At 44.7% G+C, this 20,510-nt stretch overlaps 1 protein-coding gene across 1 annotated transcript; it reads right to left on the reverse strand.

Moving 5' to 3' along the window:
• Positions 1-1,478: 1,478 nt before the first annotated feature.
• Positions 1,479-19,595, reverse strand: LOC147353754 (uncharacterized). Its single transcript, XM_086352255.1, has 5 exons — positions 19,488-19,595; positions 14,080-14,247; positions 10,250-13,125; positions 8,498-8,760; positions 1,479-7,816 (listed from the first exon to the last, which is right to left on the reverse strand). Exons 1-5 carry the CDS (start codon positions 19,593-19,595, stop codon positions 1,656-1,658), a joined length of 9,576 nt encoding a protein of 3,191 aa, XP_086208381.1. The 3' UTR covers positions 1,479-1,655.
• Positions 19,596-20,510: the final 915 nt, after the last annotated feature.

The raw sequence follows: 20,510 nt of genomic DNA on the forward strand, positions 1-20,510 counted from the left end.
AGTCAAAGGCCTTGGCATAGTTAATAAAACAGAAGTAGATGTTTTTCTGGAACTCACTTGCTTTTTCAATGATCCAGCAGATGTTGGCAATTTGATCTCTGATTCTTCTGCCTTTTCTAAATCCAGCTTGAGCATCTGGAAGGTCATGGTTCACATACTGTTGAAGCCTGGCTTGGAGAATTTTAAGCATTACTTTGCTAGCATGTGAGATGAGTGCAATTGTGTGGTAGTTTGAGCATTCTTTGGCATTGCCTTTCTTTGGGATTGGAATGAAAACTGACCTTTTCCAGTCCTGTGGCCACTGCTGAGTTTTCCAAATTTGCTAGCATATGGCGTGCAGCACTTTAACAGCATCATCTTTTAGGATTTGAAATAGCTCAGCTGGAATTCCATCACCTCCACTAGCTTTGTTCATAATGATGCTTCCTAAGGCCCACTTGACTTCGCATTCCAGGATGTCTGGCTCTAGGTGAGTGATCACACCATAGTGATTATCTGGGTTGTGAGATCTTTTGTACAGTTCTTCTGTGTATTCTTGCCACCTCTTCTTAATATCTCCTGCTTCTGTTAGGTCCATACCATTTCTGTCTTTTATTGTGCCCATCCTTACATGAAAAGTTCCCTTGGTATCTCTAATTTTCTTGAAGAGATGTCTAATCTTTCCCAGTTGTTTTCCTCTATTTCTTTGCATTGATCACTGAGCAAGTCTTTCTTATCTCTCCTTGCTATTCTTTGGAACTCTGCATTCAAATGGGTATATCTTTCCTTTTCTCCTTTGCCTTTCACTTCTCTTAGGACCAAGGTTATTATTTTTTTTTTCCTGTCTACTTTTTAGGGGATTCTAAGTGTGGGGAGGAAGAGAAATAAGCCAAAGTATTTGTTAGATTTTATTTTCTTGGGTTTCAAAATCATTGTGGACAGTGACTGCAGCCATGAAATTAAAAGATGCTCCTTGGAAGGAAAGCTATGACAGACCTAGACACCATATTAAAAAGCAAAGACATAACTTTGCTGACAAAGTTCCATATGGTCAAAGCTATGGTTTTTCCAGTAGTCATGTACAGATACGAGAGTTGGACCATAAAGAAGGCTGAGTGCTGAAGAATTGATGCTTTCAAATTGTAGTACTGGAGAAGACTCTTGAGAGTCCCTTGGACTGCAAGGAGAATAAACCAGTCAATCCTAAAGGAAATGAACCCTGAATATTTATTGGAAGGTCTGATGCTGAAGCTGAAGCTCCAATCCTTTGGCCAGCTGATGCAAAGAGCCAGCTTATTGGAAAAGACACTGAGGCTGGGAAAGATTGAAGGCAAGAGAAGGAGAAGGCAGCAGAGGATGAGATGGATAGATAGCATCATTGACCCAGTGGACATGAGTTTAAGCAAACTCCAGGAGATAGTGATGGACAAGGAAGCCTGGAATGCTGCAGTCCATGGGGTCTCAAAGAGTTGGACACAAGTTAGTGACTGAATAACAAATTTGTTACAAATGAGAAATGTCATTTTATTTAGTATGTATTAATAGGTTTCTGGAGCTGAATGAAAAGGAGTCCATGTCTATGCTCACTTTAAAGTGGGTACCAGGTAAGGAGGCTTAAAACCTGTGGCTGGGTCTTACTTTCCAGTAAGACCCCAGAGTCTTAATAGTCCACCAAATCAGAGAGTGGGGGTATGGATGTTGGGCAGCCTGTCCCTACGGTAAGGATTGACTTTTGGTAGCCTTTTCCAGGCAAGTTCTAAGAATCCATACTGGGCAATGCCCGTGGGTTGAATAGTATGCACTCTGTTCTGCCCAGGCAAGGGTACAACATTCCGGAACTCAAGGGGACCTGCAGGGGTACGAGAACTACCACACAATAGGTCAGAGAGTAACCGTTCACCAGGCACCAACTCCTTGATCCTTGCAGCGTCTTCGTAGATGGTGTGTTGTGGTTGGAGTCTCTTTCTCTGCAGCAACTCCAGTAGCAGCCTCTGGATTCGGGGGGACTTGAGCTGGTACAAGTCCATGAGACGTTTGAACTGTTCCATCCACGCAGCACTGTCTCTCGCATATCGCTTCTGCAACATCCGCAGAACATGGTACAAGGCCACAAACGTCTCCCATTGGGGGAGCTCTTCCTCATCTTTAGAGACAGGCTGTGCCTTCTTTTCCAGCGGGGCCAGCTTGAGGGCCCTCCCTTCACCCTTCAGAGCCCTGAGATCGTTCTGAAACATCAGTGCCAGAGTTTGTTTTCCCACAGAAGCATGGGCACCTGTGAAAATATCTCTTGTGGCAGGATGAAAGTGTTGCATTCCCATCCCTTGGAGAACATGGGATAACTGCTGTGCCCGTGCACTCCTGTAAGGCTCTCCTGAAAGAAGCCAAGCTAGAGCCTTTGGGTCTGGAACTCTGTAGGTCATTGATGGTAACGCTGGTGTAGGGATGGGCCGGGACTTTGCCTTGTGAAATGTGGGGAGCTCACTTCTTCTCCCCAAGGCTCGGATGTCCAAGGACTCTTTATCCACAGAGGGATAGAAGGCTGTAGGAACATCCTTTCTGGTTTGATAAAGGTGCTTTAACTTCTTGACAGCAGTGGATAACTGCTGTACCTGCTCCTTCCTATAGGACTCAGCTAAGGGATGCCAGCTGAGATCCTGTGTGGTCTGAGTCCTGTTAGTAGCTGACAGTAACACTGGCTCATGGATAGGGAATGGCTCGCCCCAGCTTTCCATTTCTTTCCTTCTGATTGGAGGGATCGCTTTTATGTATACTGGGCTCAAAGCATCTTTATAGCATCGTGATATATCTCTGTGACCTGCCTGTAGGTTCTGCTGGAGGCGTTTAGCCACAGCTTTAAGACTGTACAGATGTGTCTGTTTCAAATATCCTTTTGAAGTGAGATGCTTGAGGAGTTGGCTCAGTCTATGGAAACTGTCCCTTGAAAGTTGTTCTCCCGCTTCCAGTCTTATTAAGACATTACTAATCCAGTCCTCATCTGGGGAATCAAGTGTTTTAGCTGGCATAGAGGTAAGGGATGGGTACAGGGCTGTGGTTGGGGTTGGGGCAGGGGCAGGGGCCTGGCCCTCAGTCTTGCCCTTTTGAGAATCCTGAGATTTTAAGAACCACTTCCACGTGCCATCTTTGGGCCTGCGTTTAGGTTTCTGTGATTCTCTGATAATTTCAAGTAAGGGGGACTTTGGCTTGTGGAGGCCTTTTGGGGTCTGGGTCTCCATTCCCATGACTTGTAAAAACATGCCCCGGCCTTTGTCCAAGAGCACATCCTCTTGTCTTCCCCATGACATTGTCACGGGATGTGCTTTAAGAAGTTGACTTTCCTGTTCTTCCACATCAAAATGATGCCCTAACACTTTGAGGGGCATTCCCTTTTCTTTTCCCAGGGCTACAGGAGATGGTGTTTTGAGGGGGCTCTTCATAATTGTTGGCCACATAGTCTTATCCCTAACTGTGGGACTTACCTGTCCATAAAACAATCTGTCTTTTGTAGGAGCCATTTCTTCTTTAGCTGTGTCTTCCCTTTTCTCAGCAAGAACCTCACTTACTGTTGCTGGCTTCAATAAGTTCACTCCTTCCTTTGGGAGCTCTGTTTTCCATACTCTCTGCTTTACTGGGAGCATTGCCTCTGTAAGTCTTCTTGGCTGTTCCTTCTCTTTACTCATACTCTCCTCATCCTTCTGTCTTGCCTCCTTTTCCTCCTCTTTTTTCTCTGTCTTCTCCATTTTTTCTTCTTCCTCCTCTTTCTCACTCAGACTCTTCTCCTTCTCATGCAGAGCCTTCTCTTTCTTACTCAGACGCTTCTCTTTTTCACTCAGACTCTTCTCCTTCTCACTCAGGCCCTCTTCCTCCTCACTCAGGCTCTCCTCTTCTTCACTCAGGCCCTCCTTTTCCTTCTCACTCAGACTCTCCTCCTCATGCAGGCTCTCTTCCTCTTCACTCAGACTCTCCTCCTCACTCAGGCTTTCTTCCTCCTCACTCAGACTCTCCTCCTCACTCAGGCTCTCTTCCTCTTCACTCAGACTCTCTTCCTCACTTCGGCTCTCCTCCTCCTCACTGAAGTCCTCCTCCTCCTTCTCCATGTGTGGGGCCCCACCTTCCTCCTTGCTGAAGGGCTCCATCTCTTCCTCATGTGGGCCCTCTTTTACCTTCTTATCCAGCTTCTCTTTCTCCTGAGTCAGTTTCTTTTCCTTTTTCCTTATTTGAGTTAAACTCTTTTTCCTATGCTTCCCAGCCAAGCTCTCCTCCAATTCCTCTTCACTCAGGCTTACTTTCTTTTCCTTCTTCTTTATCAGGTATTTCCCTTTCTCTTTCTTGGGCAGAATCTCCTCCTCCTCCTCCTTCTCCTTCTCCTCTCCTTCAATGAGCCTCTCCTCATCTATCCTCTTCTTAGCTGGAGCTTCCACTTCCTTCTCAATCAAACTCTCTGATAAGCCTTCGAATAGTATGTCTCTAATATTCTCTAATAACCACTTTACCTGGGTCTTTTCTGGTTTCTTCTCCTTGATTATCTTTAGAAGCTTCTTCAGCTGCTTTTTTCCTAACAGATTTTGCTGCTGGGCCTCCTTTAACATACTGTCTACCTGGGTTTTATCTAATAGTATATTTTCCTGGACCTTCTCTAATAACCTTTGGTCTTCCTCCAAGCTCTCTTCATTGGTCAGTATTCTCTCTTCAGTAGCTAGTCTGTCATCTTCTAGTTTTCTCTCTTTCTGAACCAGCTGCTTCTCTTCTCTGGTTATTTCCTCTGGTTCTTTAGAAAATTCCCACCTCTGGCCATCAGTTTCACTCATTTCCATAGAAAACAGTTGATCTTCCTCAGGTATTCCTGTTTCTTGCAATGGCACTCTATTCATTTCTCTAATTATTTTAGCCAGGATCTGCATCAGGTGACTCTCTTTCTTCCTTATATCTTTTTCTCTGGAACTAGTCTCTCTTCCTTCAGAACTAATCCCCACCCCCATATCCAGTTTCCTCATTTCCTGTATACTCTCCTCTTGAATTCTTTTCTTTTCTTCCTTAGCAACACCCATCTCCTTGGCCCTAACGTCATAGGCCAGTTTCCCCTCTTCTTCAATAGTTTCTTTCTCTTCTTGAGTTGCTTTTTTCTTTCTCTTAGTTACACCAATTCCTTCCCTGGCTATTGTCCTTTCTTCCTCGGCAATATGCTTCTCTTCCTTGCCCATGAAACTGTCTTCCTGAGTCAGTGTTTTCTCTAAAGCCCTTGCCTGTCTTTGTTGGGACTTTTTCTCCATTTCATCGGCTTGTTTCTTCTCTTCTCGGGACAGTTTCTCTTTTCTCCAGGCCCATTGTTTTCTTCGCTCACTCTCTTTCTGACCCCATATTCTCTCATCCTGGGCCTGTTTCTCCTCTGGTAGGGCTAATTTTCTTTTGTGGGCCCATTGTTTTTTTTCCTTGCTGATTTTCTTCTCTTTTTCCATGACCCATTTCTCTTCTTTTGGGGACACTTTCTCAATTTTCTCTCTACTTTTCTCTTTTGAGACCAGTTTCATTTTTCCTCTGACTAGTTGGGTTTTTTCCTCAGCTGCTTTTGGAGTCAGTTTGTCCTTTTTCTGATCCTGTCTCTTTCCTTCCTGGGCCTGTCTCTCTTCTTTCAGTGACAGTTTCTCCATTTCCCTGGCCTCTCCCTTCTCTCCTAGGTCCACTTTTTTCCCTGAGATCTGTCGTCTCTTTTTCTTGGTTATTTTCTGCACTTTCTGGGCCCCTCCCTCCTTTTTCCAAGCTTTGCTTGCCCTTTTCTGGATCTGTTTAACTTCTTGTTGTGACAGTTTCTCCTTTTCTCCAAACATTTCCTCCTCTTTTTGGCTTAGTTTCTGTCTTTCCCTGGCTAATTGTTTGTCCTTGGCATCTTCCTCCTTTTCCTTAGCCTGCCTCTCCTTCTGGTCTACTTTCTCCGGTTTCTCAATTTGCTTTTCCTTTTCTTGGATTTGTTTCTTTTTATGGGCCTCTTTCTTCTCTATCATGAATGATTTCTTTTTTTCTCGAATCAATTTCATCTCTTGCTTTACCAAGCTGTGTCTTTTTAATGTCCGTTTTCCCTCTTTCCCAGACAGTCTTTCCTCTTCTTTAGACAAATGTTCCTCTTCCTGGGCCAATTTTTCCCTTTCCCAGGCCTCTTCCTCATCATGTTTCTCCATTTCCCCCATTTGTTTCTTTATTTTGCGATAGTTTTTCATCATTTTTTCAATTTGTTTCTCTAGGTTCTGGATTATTTCCTCCTTCTCCTGGGCCAACACCTCCTCTTCCTCACCCAGCTCCTCCAGTTCCTCATTGAGCTCCCCCAGTGCCACAATCATCTTCTCCAGTTCCTCACCCAGCACCTCCAATTCCTTCCTCAGCTCTTCATCTTCCTCACTCAACTCCTCCTCTTCCTTGCTCAGCACCTCCTCTTCCTCCATCAGCTCTTCCTCTTCCTCCATCAGCTCCTCCTCTTCCTCCATCAGCTCCTCCTCTTCCTCCATCAGCTCCTCTTCCTGGGCCTGCCTACCTTCTTTGTGGTCCACCGTAACCTTCTCCCAGTACCATGTCCTTTGTCCCGGGGTGACCTTTCCCCTTTCCCAGTTCACCCTCTTTCCTTTTCCTAGTAGTTCCTCTTCTTTCCCAGTTCCCTTCTTTTCTCCTTGGACTAACTTCTCCTCTGCCTTGGTTAACTTCTTTTGTGAGATGGGTGATATTTCTTCCTCCTCAGCTCTTTTTTCTTTTTGAAGGATCGATTTCTTGTCCTTGGTCAGTTTCTCTTTTCCCTGCATTAATTTCAAATCCTGCTTACTCAGTTGTCTTGCTTCCCCAATTATTTTCCCTTTTTGCATAGCTAGTGTCTTTACTTTTTGGAATCTCATTTTGTCTGATACTTGGTCATCATCGAAGTAAGCAACTTTCTTTTTCTTGACTTTAGAAGACACCTTGCCTTTCTTTAACATTTTTTTAGCTCTTTGTTCTTCTTGTTCTCCAGGTCCTACTGTCTTTTCTTCCTTGACAACCTCTGTAACCACTTCTGTTACAACAGGTGTTTCTTCCATCTCTATGTCATCCAGTTCTGAAGAGTCCTTTAAAAGAGGACAAATCTCCTGGAAGAGATCCCAGCTGGGCTCTTGGGGAGCAAGTATTGCCTGAGCCCAGTTCACCAACTCTTGACTCAGATCCCTTAACATTCCTGGATTGGAACTTGCTATCCTTGAGGTCACAAGATTGCAAATGTCTTCCCGCCAAGATCTGGTTTCTGATTTGGTCATGCGGCCAGGCATCCCAGACAAACCGTGACCAGCTTTTCTAAATACCTTCGTTGCATCTTCTTCTGGCTCAGCAACCTGTAAAACCTCTTTCTTGGGCTCTTCTGCAATTGTTTCTGGGATTTCCTTCAATTTTCTCTTCTCTTTCAACTTCACACTTACTTTGTGATGGGTTTTTTCCATTGCTCTTTCCCAAAGCCTTTTCAGGTTTTCTTGTCTCTCTGCCTTAGGGATCACTTTTCCATAATCTCTCATGTCCTGTTGATCTATGGCCTTTGTAACTCCCATGGCCTCCACTGCCTCTCTGGCCTTCACTGCTTTTTTGATCTCCAAGGCTTTTGTGGGTTCTGTGACTTTTGTGGCCTCCAACACAACCTCCTTTGATTCAGTATCCTCTTTGGGTGTGACTGGGCTGAAAGTACTTAGCGACAGGTCTGGCTCTGAGGCAACATCCTGAATGTCGATTTGATCTGATTCCTCGGCTTCTCTCTGTTCATCTTCATGCTCTAAAGTCACCAACACAGGGCTCAATTCTCTCTCTCTTTGCTTCCTGGAAACTTTCATGTCCTTTTTAACTGCAGAGATATTGGGATAAAAGTAATTGAGAAAAACACAGAGGTCCTGAGTGAGATCCTCTGACACACCTAGTTCAATGAACTGCTGTAAAAGGTAACAAAAAGTACAGACGACAAAAGCTTTATGGCCCAGAAGTGTCTGCTCTTTTATCCCAATTTCCATATCCCTAAAGAAACAAGACCTTGGTATTTGTTGTGGGAAGATCCCCCAGAGAAGGAAATGGCAGCTCACTCCAGTATTGTTGCCTGGGAAATCCCATGGACAGAGGAGCCTGGCAAGCTACAGTCTATAGGGTCCCAAAGAGTTGGACAGGACTGAAGTGAGTTAGGACAGCACAGCACAAAGAAATGAGACCTTGATATTTGTTGTGGGAAGATCTCCTGGAGATGTAAATGGCAACCCACTCCAGTATTCTTGCCTGGGAAATCCCATGGACAGAAGAGCCTGGCAGGCTATAGCCCATGGGGTCGCACAAGAGTCACACACAACTTAGTGACTAAACAATAAAAACAAATTTGTTACGGGGTAGATCTTTCCCAGAGAGCTTACTTTCTGTGAAAGAGTCCGTCCTTAAGTCTGTCACCGCTGGTATCTTTTTATATAACTTGGGCTTATTGACCCTGCCTTTTGGTGCCCAAAAGCGGGCCCCAAATATACCAAATATATTACCCCATACATACTGAGATTCTTGCTCTTTGCTGTAACACGTGTCATTCTTTGATCTGGTTTGGCGATCTTTGCAGGTTCTGACCAAATTTTGAGTGTTTGTTCATCAGGTTCATGATCCCTTGATATAACTAAAACCAAAGGAGGTTTCTCCTCTCTGTGTGACAAGGTCAGGTTCTCATTTAACTGCTGCTCCACCTGAGTAAGCAGGTACTGGATACCACTAGCTTGAATTCCCATAAGCTGGTCCAGAGAGATTTCTCCAATAAAGTCTTCCCTACAAAAGTCAAGGTAAAACAAGAATTATACTGAGCCATCAATAAAACAAAATTAGAGGAAAAGGAGGAGAAGAAGGAAGAAAAGGAAAAGGAGGTAGTGGCTTAAGGATAGTGGAAGAGGCAGGGCTAAAGTAACTGTCTAGGACAGAGTAGTTCAAGGTAAAAGATGGATAAAGAGAAGCAAGGAATAGAGTAGTCAGAGTGACCCAAGATGCTTCTTTAGTTGGGAGATCTTGGGACTTGAGTCTCGAAGAATCTTAAGGAAGTGAGGAAATGATGGAAGAGCAGGCTACTCAATGGACAGAAAAAGAGGGTGTCAGCTACAAATTGCCACTTGCCAAGGACATTTGCCATCTGCCTCTACAAGGATTAAGTCACGTGCAACTGTGGTTGTTGACCTTTAACACACCCTGAACTGTGTTCAGGAGGTGGAGATCAGGAATAAGGCAGTCTTCTTTGGAGAAACTGGCAGAACAGATCTTTAGATAGTTAGATATTTTCAGACACTGATTTTATGTGCCCAATTCCTTCTTTTTTCTTTTTTGAACTTTTAATTTTTTATTGGGATATAGCCAATTAACAATGTTGTGATAGTTTCAGGTGAACAGCAAAGGGCCTCAGTCATACATATACAAGTATCCATTCTTCCCCAAACCCCCTCCCATTCAGGCTGCCACATAACATTGAGCAGAGTTCCATGTGCTATACAATAGGTCCTTGTTAGTTATCCATTTTAAATACAGCAGTGTGTACATGACCATCCCAAACTCCCTAACTATTGTTTCCACCTGGCAACCGTAAGTTCATTTTCTAAGTCTGTGAAAATGTTTTGTAAGTTTCTGTTTTGTAAGTAAGATCATTTGTATAATTTCTTTTTAGATCCCACATATAAGGGATGTCATATGCTATTTCTCTCTCTCTGTCTGATTTACTGTCTGATTTACTGTCTGATTCAGTATGACACTCTCTAGGTCCATCCATATTGCTGCAGATGGCATTATTTCATTCTTCTTAATGTATGAGCCCAATTCTTGCATCTCCTCATATCTAGAAAAGCACCAGATTCCTTCATGGTGACATCTACTCCTCGTGACTAGCAGCAACCTTCTGCAAAAATATGTGCTTGGTTGTATGAACTCCCCCTTCACCAAAATCACATATATATTGACCTCCCCCTGCCCGCCCCCACCCATTTCTTTGGAGCGTTTTCTCAGAAATATCTGAAATGCTGTCATAGCCTGAGCTATGATCCTCATTTTGCCCAAATAAAACTTAACTCATGACTCTCATGTTGTGCTTTTTTTTTTTTTTAAGTCAAGGGATAGACAGGCTGTGTGGGGGGGGGGGGGGGCGGGGGGGAGCAAATAGAAACAAAGAACACAGGCAGAGGAAAAGAACAGAAAAGGTTGTGGGAAAAGGAAAAGAAGCAGTCAGATTTTGAAGATTAGGAGCCGAAAGGAACAGAAGGGAATATGGTTACTGACTCACTGCATTTCCTGGAGCGTGTCTCGTCTCTTCAGCAGAGCTATCAGCATGTTCTTAGTTTGGATGCCTGTGACTCTTACCATAAGGTATAAGGCCTTAGCCCGCACATTTTTATCACTGTCCATCAATCCCACAGCCAGGGGAATCGCAAAGAGACGGCTCATGAAGCCTAGCTTCTCCAATCCCTCCCAGGCTGTCTCCCGGACCTCTGGATTGGAATGACTTGTGTCTTCCATGAGGCGACAAGCAGTCTCAGAATGCCACCTTGGAGATACTTGATGGGAGGCAAAAATCTGTGCCAGGATACTTATGTATGTCTTGTATTGCTCGATAGAACAGTAAACTGTGAGGTTGAGGATGGTCTCAATTATAGTATTGATAAGTCCTTCATCCAGTTTTCTTCCCATCCAATTTTGACTAGCCAAGTTTACGAGAATATCAAAGAAGGTTTGTTTGCCCGGCATGGGTTTTTGGTCCGGTTTCCTCTTTGAGATTTTTTGTCTTATTGAAGTCACAGGTGACAGTGCCTGACTTCTGCTGAGTCCAGTCATGTCCCAGTCCTTATCTTGATAGGATACACGGAGATCACAGTGCAAGAAGACGGGGGTACCCTCAGGCCAAAGACGGGCACGGATCACTGAGTTGGGGATGTAGCCATCTGGAGGAAAGGGCCAAGGCCGCCCTTGACCAAAGAAATGCCATAATATCTGGTAAGGTTTCAACCCATCCCAGCCAGCCAGTCGCAACTGTGGAGGAACCACGAATGGGGGACGATCACGTTTGGGAGTAAGAATAGGAAAATCAATACACTTATCTTCCAGAAAATGCAATGTGGGTCCCTCCTGCATCACAGAGGACTTAGGCCTCTCTTCCTCCACAACATGGGGCACAGTATGGTCAAAGGCAATCATCCTCTTGTTAACAAGGGCCTCTAGCCCCTGTAATTCCTGCGGCGCTTGACCAAAGTAGACAAATTTGGGTACAAATACTTTTTCGAATGAAAAGAAGAAGCTAGGCAGGAAGGGTTTAGGGGCTTCTTGTATGTCATCTGCATTGTTCAGGAGACTTAGGTGAATCAGCTGGGCTGGAGGGAGTAGTTTTAAGCAGGATACCAGGTAAAGACTCTGGTTGAAAGTCAGAAGCAAGTCACCCCGGTCATTGGCAAAGCAGAGTGGGCCAAAATATAATGCAGAGTCCAACTCAGTTATGAGTTTCCCACAGAAGTCCCAGATCCGGACTGAGCCGCCAGCATCCCCGGTGACAAAAAGTTTCAGGGGAAGGCAGACATCAAATGAAGTGATGGCACACTGATGCAGGCATTTTGTCTCTTTAAAATCAGATCTCTGCTTTGATCCTGGAGATGTCGGGAAGTCCTGATAACTCCAGAGATGCCAGTGGTGGTTCTCAGTGATGGCACCCACAGAACCTGGCAAGAGTATCACGTGCTTTAGGGGGCAAACACAGAGAATTTGGCTGACAGGCTGCAGGACTACCCTGTTCCCCTGAAGCACAGCTTCTGTCAGGTATACAATATTATCCATGCCATAGGAACAGAGCAAGGAGTACTCCTGGGGACCCTCCAGGGTAGACAATGCCAGGACTGCCCCAGAGTGAAGAATCTTTGCTACTCGGGCACAACTGTAGTGGGAGAGGATTCTCACAGTGCCGCTGTCGTGCCCACTGAACATCAGTCCTACAAGGCCCTTACCCAAATGGTGGTGCCCGTAGGCCAGGCATCTGACTCTATCCCCAAGGTTTACTGAAGGACACATAAGATACTTGGCTGTGCAAGGAGAGCGTGTTGCATCAAACACCAGCACCTCTGAACCATCTGTTGCCACAAAGAGCTCCTCTCTGTGTGAGTCATAGGCCCAAGCCACAGCCTTATCCATGATAAGTAGAGGCCAGGTGATAACCAGGAGATCTCCTGTTACTGGAGACAAGAAGCGCAATAGACCATCCTTAGTGGCACATAGGATCCGAGTCCAATTATGGCCACAGCAGACCCGCCGCACCTCCTGGGGAGCAGAACCACAGACATTGAAGAGGCTATAAAAGTAGGGCAGGTGATACAATGAGAAAGTGTGGTTAGTCTGGCAGAAAAAGGTGCTATTATCAATGAACTGCAGTCTCTGCATGTTCTTGTCAATATCCAACTGCCGCAGCAAGTTCCCAAAGGCAAGGTTCCATTCCTTCACGACACCTTCACCACCTGCTGTTAGTAAGGTATAGGTCTCTGACCGGCTTTGGATACATATCACTGATGAGGAATGAGCCTGGAAGCTGTGGAGGAAGTTACCTCTGTCTAGACCCCACGCATGGATTTCTCCATCCTTGTTTCCAACATAGAAGTAGCCCTGAGATAAACAAGTGAAGGAGCAGGTGATGGTGGAGCCACTGTTGATGGGAGTGAACTTCTTCACCTCTTCTAGCTGGCCCTGACCTCGGTGGGTGAAGACTCTCACCTTATTCTCACAATGAGCCAGCAGGGAGCCCGGGGGGCCATTCAGGGAAAAGCCCTGAACAAGCTCACCACCAGGCACAGGCACAGTTTGGGCCACTTGCAGGCCCCTGCCGTTTGGCAAGATAAACCAGGTGACCACAGCGCCCAGGGTGCCAGAGAGAAGCATCTCAGTTTCTGAGTCATAGCTGAGGCAGCTGATGGGGAAACGACAGGGGACCATACCCAGAGATATGAACCCTTGATGGTGATCCCCAAAGAGCCACAGGCACATGTCATCACAATAAGCGATTAACATGTGATAGGGAGCTATGTGGACCATTGCTTGGATGGGTGGCACTTGAGCCATCACATGGAACTTCATCTTTTTTATCACTCCTTCCATTTCTGCAGCTTTCTTCTGTATCCAGAGTACTGCCTAGAAGAGGATGAGAGATGAAAGCCTCACCGTGGAGGAAGCCTCCTCCCCAATGTGAGGGGTAGATGGACCTCCCTGGTGGGCCAGTGGCTAAGGCTTTGTGCTCCCAATGCAGGGGGCCCAAATTCAATCCCTGGTCAGGGAACCAGATGCCACATGCCACAGCAAAGATCAAAGATCCCACATGCTGCAACTAAGACCTGGCACAGCTGAATAAATAAAAAATTTTAAGTGAGGGGTAGAAAAAAGTTGAATGTTTAGATCCCTTTTCCCTCTTGTGGGTCTAAGAAAAGACTGAATAGCTTGACTTTGGGAGTTTCCTGATGCTAGGAGTCAGGTGTGTGATAGAAGCACTATGTTTAAGGCTCTTTCCTTGGCCTTTAGCCTACTTTATGGAGAATGTGAATTCTGTCAACCTGATGACTAGAGGGGAAGAAGGATCACTGCATCCAGGTCTGATTCGGATATGGAGATGGGTATTACAGTGAGCTAGCTTAGAATCACCCTCAGCATCCTAAGATGAGGGCAGTTTAAGTATTATGCATATAAAATGGGTTAAGCACAAGGTAGGGGACTTCCCTGGTGGTCCAGAGATTAAGAATTTGCCTGCCAATGTAGGGGACACGGGTTCATTCCATGGCCTGGGAATATTCACATGCGGGGGGCAGCTAAGCCTGTGTGCCACAAATATTGAGTCTGTGCTATAGAGCCCACAAGCCACAACTAGTAGGCCTATGCAGCGTGACTGCTGAAACGTGCGTGCCCTAGAGTGCATGCTCCGTGACAAAAGAAGCCACTTCAGTGAGAAAGCCGCTCACTGCAACTAGAGAGTAGCCCCCATTCATTACAACTGGAGAGAGGCTGAGCCCGGCAACAAAGACCCAGTGCAACCAAGTAAATAAATACAATGTAAAAAAAAAAAGAATGAGGGGGAAAAGGATGAGGTCACTTTACCTGCATTTGTTTTGAATACAGTTCCACCCAGTTTAAGAAGACAAAATAGTTGTCATCAGTGGAGTAGAAGCAGATGAAAGGTTTGCTTTCAGGATGGTGAGACTCTTGGCATAGAATCTCAGCCCAGTCACTCAGCATATTCACAGCACCCTCTGTTTTTTCACCAACCTGAGAGAGAGGAGTGACCTGAGCTAAGAGGGTTGAATCCCCACATACTCATTCATTTAATGAATATTGAGGGATTAGTGGAAGTCTGTTCTTTTGCTAACCAACATTTATTCACCCTACTTCTAGAAAGCACAATTGGGGGAGCTATCCTCTCCTCCCTCACCCTCAGAAGGCATCCTAATTCATCGCGGTATCTGCCAGCCTTTCTCACCAAAGTTCTGTGAGAGAAGTAAGCCCCAACACCCCTACATATCTATTCTATATAATGGGTATTAATTCTTCCCTGTGCATCAGGAATGCTACTAGTTATATACCATCCTTAAGAGAACTGAGAAAATAGCCCCTCAAATCATTGTTTGTGTCCCTGTGGATCAGATGAGGTACCACCTTTGAGAAAGGCTGGTGGTATGTTTGTGACAGACACTGGGGATATGATGCTGAGCAAAAGAGTTATGAGCTAAGCTCTTAAAAGATAAGAGTCCAGTGGAACAGGTGCTAAGCAAACAGCTACACATGGCTATCTGTATGTATGAATGCTCAGTCGCTCAGCTGTGTCCTACTCATTGCAACCCCATGGACTGTAGCCCGCCCAGCTCCTCTGTCCATGGGATTTTCCTGGCAAGAATCCTGAAGTGGGGTGTCATTTCCTCCTCCAGGGGATCTTCCTGACCCAGGGATCTTCTGTGTCTCCTGCATTGACAGGCAGATTCTTTATTACTGAGCCTTCTAACAAATGGCTATACAAAACAAAATCTTCGAAAGAAATACAATCCTATATGAGAATGACAAAGGAACTCAACCTTGGCAAATATCGCTCCCTGTCACAGTTGGACCAAAACTTTAAAGTTCCTGCCTGCACCCAAAGGACCACTCCTGTCACAATCACAGACATGATGTTGTAGCCTCTGGGAAACTCACGCTTCACACACGTGGAATGCCCACCACGTGTGACAGCTAGACCTGTGGCATGCACCTCCTTCACTGTTCTCATGGGCACCCATGGAAAACATGCGGTCAACAACACAGAGTTAGCTGTGCTTCAGCTCCAATATCCTGAATTCTGACCCAGTGGAGTGTGTGTATGTGCACACGTGCACACGCACTTCACTCACATGCATCTCTCAAGAGAAGTTTGTTTCTTTTCAACATGTTACACAGTACAATCCACACTACCTTCTCGTGACTATAGCGTATTCCTAGGATGTATATCCTTATTTATATAAGGATATCCTTAAAACAAGATATATGAACTCCTCATTCTGACTAACCAAGTTGAGGCTCAATAAGTTTATTTTGGAAGTCCCTCTTCTCAGCAGACACTCATGCTATACCTGCCTCTTGAACAATCGTCCACGAATTTAACTCTCCAAGTCTCTCTGCAATAGAATGTGTACTATGACCACCTAGACTGGCAAGTGAAATACTCCAGTTCAGTTCAGTTCAGCTCAGTCACTCAGTCATGTCCAACTCTGCGACCCCATGGACTGCCAGGCCTCCCTGTCCATCACCAACTCCTGGAGCTTGCTCAAACACATGTCCATTGAGTCGGTGATGCCATCCAACCGTCTCAACCTCTGTCATCCCCTTCTCCCCCTGCCTTCAATCTTTTCCAGCTGCTGCTGCTAAGTCACATCAGTCGTGTCCGACTCTGTGCGACCGCATAGACAGCAGCCCACCAGGCTCCCCCGTCCCTGTGATTCTCCAGGCAAGAATACTGGAGGGGGTTGCCATTTCCTTCTCCAGTGCATGAAAGTGAAAAGTCAAAGTGAAGTTGCTCAGTCGTGTCCGACTCTTTGCGACCTCATAGACTGTAGCCCACCAGGCTCCTCCGTCTGGGATATTTCCCAGGCAAGAGTACTGGAGTGGGGTGCCATTGCCTTCTCCGTCTTTCCCAGCATCAGGGTCTTTTCCAATAAGTTAGATCTTCACATCAGGTGGCCAAAGTATTGGAGTTTCAGCTTCAGCATCAGTCCTTCCAATGAATATTCAGGACTGATTTCCTTTAGGATTGACTGGTTGGATCTCCTTGCTTGTCCAAGGGACTCTCAAGAGTCTTCTCCAACACCGCAGTTCAAAAGCATCAATTCTTTGGCGCTCAGCTTTCTTTATGGTCCAATTCTCACATCCATACATGACTACTGGAAAAACCATAGCTTTGACTAAATGGACTTTTCTTGGCAAAGTAATGTCTCTGCTTTTTAATATGCTGTCTAGGTTGGTCACAGCTTTTCTTTCAAGGAGCAAGCATCTTTTAATTTCATGACTGCAGTCACCATTTGCAGTGATTTTGGAGCCCAGGAAAAGAAAGTCTCTCAGTGTTTCCACTGTTTCCCCATCTATTCCCCATGAAGTGATGGGACCAGATGCCATGATCTTAGTTTTTTGAATGTTGAGTTTTAAGCCAGCTTTTTCACTTTCCTCTTTCACTTTCTTCAAGATGTTCTTTAGTGCCTCTTCACTTTCTGCCATAAGAGTGGTGTCATCTGCATATCTGAGGTTATTAATATTTCTCCTGGCAATCTTGATTCCAGCTGGTGCTTCATCCAACCCAACATTTCTCATGATGTACTCTGCATATAAGTTAAATAAGCAGGGTGACAATATATAGCCTTGACATACTCCTTTCCCAATTTAGAACCAGTCTGCTGTTCCATGTCCAGTTCTAACTGTTGCTTCTTGACTGCATACAGATTTCTCAGGAGGTAGGGAAGGCGGTCTGGTATTCCCATCTCTTGAAGAATTTCCTACAGTTTGTTGTGATCCACACAGTCAAAGGCTTTGGCATAGTCAATAAAGCAGAAGTAGATATTTTTCTGGAACTCTCTTGCTTTTTCTATAATCCAGCTGATGTTGGCAATTTGATCTCTGGTTCCTCTGCCTTTTCTAAATCCAGCTTGAACATCTGGAAGTTTTCAGTTCATGTACCGTTGACGCCTGGCTTAGAGAATTTTGAGCATTACTTTGCTAGCGTGTGAAATGAGTGCAATTGTGCAGTAGTTTGGAATGAAAACTGACCTTTTCCAGTCCTGTGGCCACTGCTGAGTTTTCCAAATTTGCTGCCATACTGAGTGCAACACTTTAACAGCATCATCGTTTAGGATTTGAAATAGCTCAGCCGGAATTCCATCATCTCCACTAGCTTTGTTCATAATGATGCTTCCTAAGGCTCACTTGACTTCGCATTCCAGAATGTCTGGCTCTAGATGAGTGATTATCATGGTTATCTGGGTCATTAAGATCTTTTTTTTTTTTTTTTTGCATAGTTCTTCTGTGTATTCTTGCCACCTCTTCTTAATATCTTCTGCTTCTGTTAGGTCCATACTGTTTCTGTCCTTTATTGTGCCCAAATTTGCATGAAATATTCCCTTGGTATCTCTAATTTTCTTGAAGAGATTTCTAGTCTTTCCCATTCAATTGTTTTCCTCTATTTCTTTGCATTGATCACTAAGAAGGCTTTCTTACCTCTCCTTGCTAGTCTTTGGAACTCTGCATTCAGATGGGTATATCCTTCCTTTTCTCTTTGCCTTTAGCTTCTCTTCTTTTCTCAGCTATTTTTAAGGCCTCCTCAGACAACCGTTTTGCCTTTTTGCATTTCTTTTTCTTGGGGATGGTACAGTGTCACAAACCTCTGTCCATAGTTCTTCAGGCACTCTGTCTATCAGATCTAATCCCTTGAATCTATTCATCACTTCCACTGTATAATTGTAAGGGATTTGATTTAGGTCATACCTGAATGATCTAATGGTTTTCCCTACTTTCTTCAATTTAAGTCTGAATTTTGCAATGAGGAGTTCATGATCTGAGCCATAGTCTGCTCCCAGTCTTGTTTTTGCTGACTGTATACAGCTTCTTCATTTTTGGCTGCAAAGAATGTAATCAATCTGATTTTGGTGTTGACCGTCTGGTCAAGTCCATGGGTAGATTCAACTCTTGTGTTGTTGGAAGAGGGTGTTTGCTATGACCAGTGCATTCTCTTGGGAGAACTCTGTTAGCCTTTGCCCTGCTTCATTTTGTACTCCAAGTATTAATACTTCTTTACTCAAAATTCCCATCACGCCTGCTGCCTACATCCACAGAGGCTTTGAAACTGTGCTGAAGCCATTATCCACAACTCAGAATCTCTGTCCTCCCTAAAATTTTCATTGTCAGATTGTTGTATGTTCTGAGAGAATACAGAGAGCTGGAGAACTTCAAGCATGATTCAGGGACAGCCACAGAGTTGAGAGGATCATGGTGTCTGATCATGATCTTCCCTCTTCATTGAACCAGAAATCTCATTTACACACCCTTTATGCCTTAGTTAATCACCATTCCTCTCCTCCTTTCCAGACTTTGTGTACAAATAATTTACTCACTCATTCAGCACTGTCAATGCTCAGCTACAGAAGAACTCTAAAAGAAAAGGATATCTTAAGCCCAAGCAGTATATCTGTACCTGGCACTACTGTTACCTACTCTGTGTCAATCCCCATTCCTTGCTCTTCCTCGTCCTTCCATCCCGATAAAACTTGGAACTTGATTAAGGTGATCATGTACTCAGAAATTCTGGAGAGTGGTATTGACACTGATATACTTCAGCTGAATACTTCAGCCACCTGGTGTGAAGAGCTGACTCATTGGAAAAGACCCTGATGCTGGGAAAGATTGAGGCAAAAGGAGAAATGGGCGACAGAGGATGAGATGGTAAGATAGCGTCACTGGCTCAATGGACGTGAGTTTGAGCAAACCCCAGAAGACGGTGAAGGACAGGGAAGCCTGGTCTGCTACACAGTCCACGGGGTCACAAAGAGTCGGACATGACTGAGCAACTGAACAACAGTGACCACAGAGTGGCAGCACGGTGCGTCAAGGCTGGCACAACCCTGTGCTCTCTGACCTTCTCTCTTCTGCCTACTTTTAATTTAAAGCTGGAAGTGTGGCAACTATCTTGTACCTTTATGATAGTAAGCTGAACACTAAAGAGGTAAAAAAAGGAGTAAAAAGGAACATGAGTCTTTGACACCATGTAAGACAAAGATGCCTCCTGCTTGTTTAATCCATTTAAGGCCATTTTCTGGTTTTCATTTAGTTTTTGCAGCACATGTTCTAATTATAACTAATGTTATCATATTAATCTAGACTTGGGAGTTGTTTAGGGCTGTGAGAGGGCCCTTCCAAAGTGGCTCACGTGTTGCTCCTGCCACAGGCTGCCCTGGCAGGGATAATTAGTCCAAGCCCACCGTGCACGTCATACATGTCACCTGTTTATCCTTCAGGATGCTCTTTAAGAGGGGTTTCAAGTCCTTCCACTCAGGAATAAGTCTGGGTGATGTTGATGTTCTTGTGATATCCCAGCACTTAAAAGACATCTTGGATTATAGAATCTGTGGAAACAAAAGTGACTGAATTACAATGTCTGATGTGAGACTGGAAAATAAGGAAACAGGGAAGAGCAACAGGGAAACTTAGAGAAGGGCAGAAGCAAATTAGTCCTTTAGAAACAGGAGAGAAAGCTCTTATTTGAGAAAGATGGGGGCCAGGACTTCCCTGGTGGTACAGTGGATAAGAATCTGCCTGCCAATGCAGGGGACACAGATTCCATCCGTGCTCCAAGAAGATTTCACATGCCGAGGTGCAACAAAGCCCATGCGCCATAACTATTGAGCCCACGTTCCACAAGGAGAAGCTGCTGCGATGAAAAGCCCGCACACTGCAAGAAGAATAGCCCTTGCTTGCTTCAACTAGAGAAAGCCTGAGTGCAGCAGTGAAGACCCAGTGAAGCCAAAAAAAAAAAAAACAACCAAATAGGGGTCAGTGAACTACTGATGCTTGCAACATGGATGAGTCCCAAAAACGTTATAGAACATGTACTATTTGATTCCATCTATTATATGAAATTCTAGAAAGGAATCATTGAACCTATAGGGACAGAGAGCAGATGAGTGACTACTTGGGGCTAAGAATTTGGGGGATTGCCTAGGCAGGGGTAAAAGGGAACATCTTGCAGTGATGGAAATGTTCTATATCATGACTTTGGTAGTTGTCACATGGGTATATAAATTTGTCAAAACTCACCAAAACATACACTTAAATGCATATACTATAGTGCATGCAAATTATACCTAAATATGGTTTCTAAAAAAAGATAGGAATGCAGGAGGGGTTTTTATGAAATCTACAATAGGAAAAAATGTAGCAAAAGCAAGCTGTTAGGTGAGCTTGAGTCCGTTGTAGCACAGGTAAAACAACGCAAGAGCCCGGCTTTCCAGCCCTCCTGTAACTCT

The sequence above is a fragment of the Bos grunniens genome, chromosome 18, assembly GCF_055505025.1.
Source record: "Bos grunniens cultivar Pamir isolate PY7600 chromosome 18, Bosgru_T2T1.0, whole genome shotgun sequence".
Taxonomy (NCBI): Eukaryota; Metazoa; Chordata; class Mammalia; order Artiodactyla; family Bovidae; genus Bos; species Bos grunniens.

Excerpts from the sequence above, each read along its gene's own strand:
- LOC147353754 (XM_086352255.1), bottom strand. The coding sequence starts at position 19,595 with ATGTCTTTTAAGTGCTGGGATATCACAAGAACATCAACATCACCCAGA. Across the intron at positions 14,248-19,487 it reads GCATCCTGAAGGATAAACAG|GTTGGTGAAAAAACAGAGGG; the intron begins GTGACATGTATG and ends CCTCTCTCTCAG. Across the intron at positions 7,817-8,497 it reads AGCAAAGAGCAAGAATCTCA|TTAAAAAGGACATGAAAGTT; the intron begins GTATGTATGGGG and ends ATATCTCTGCAG.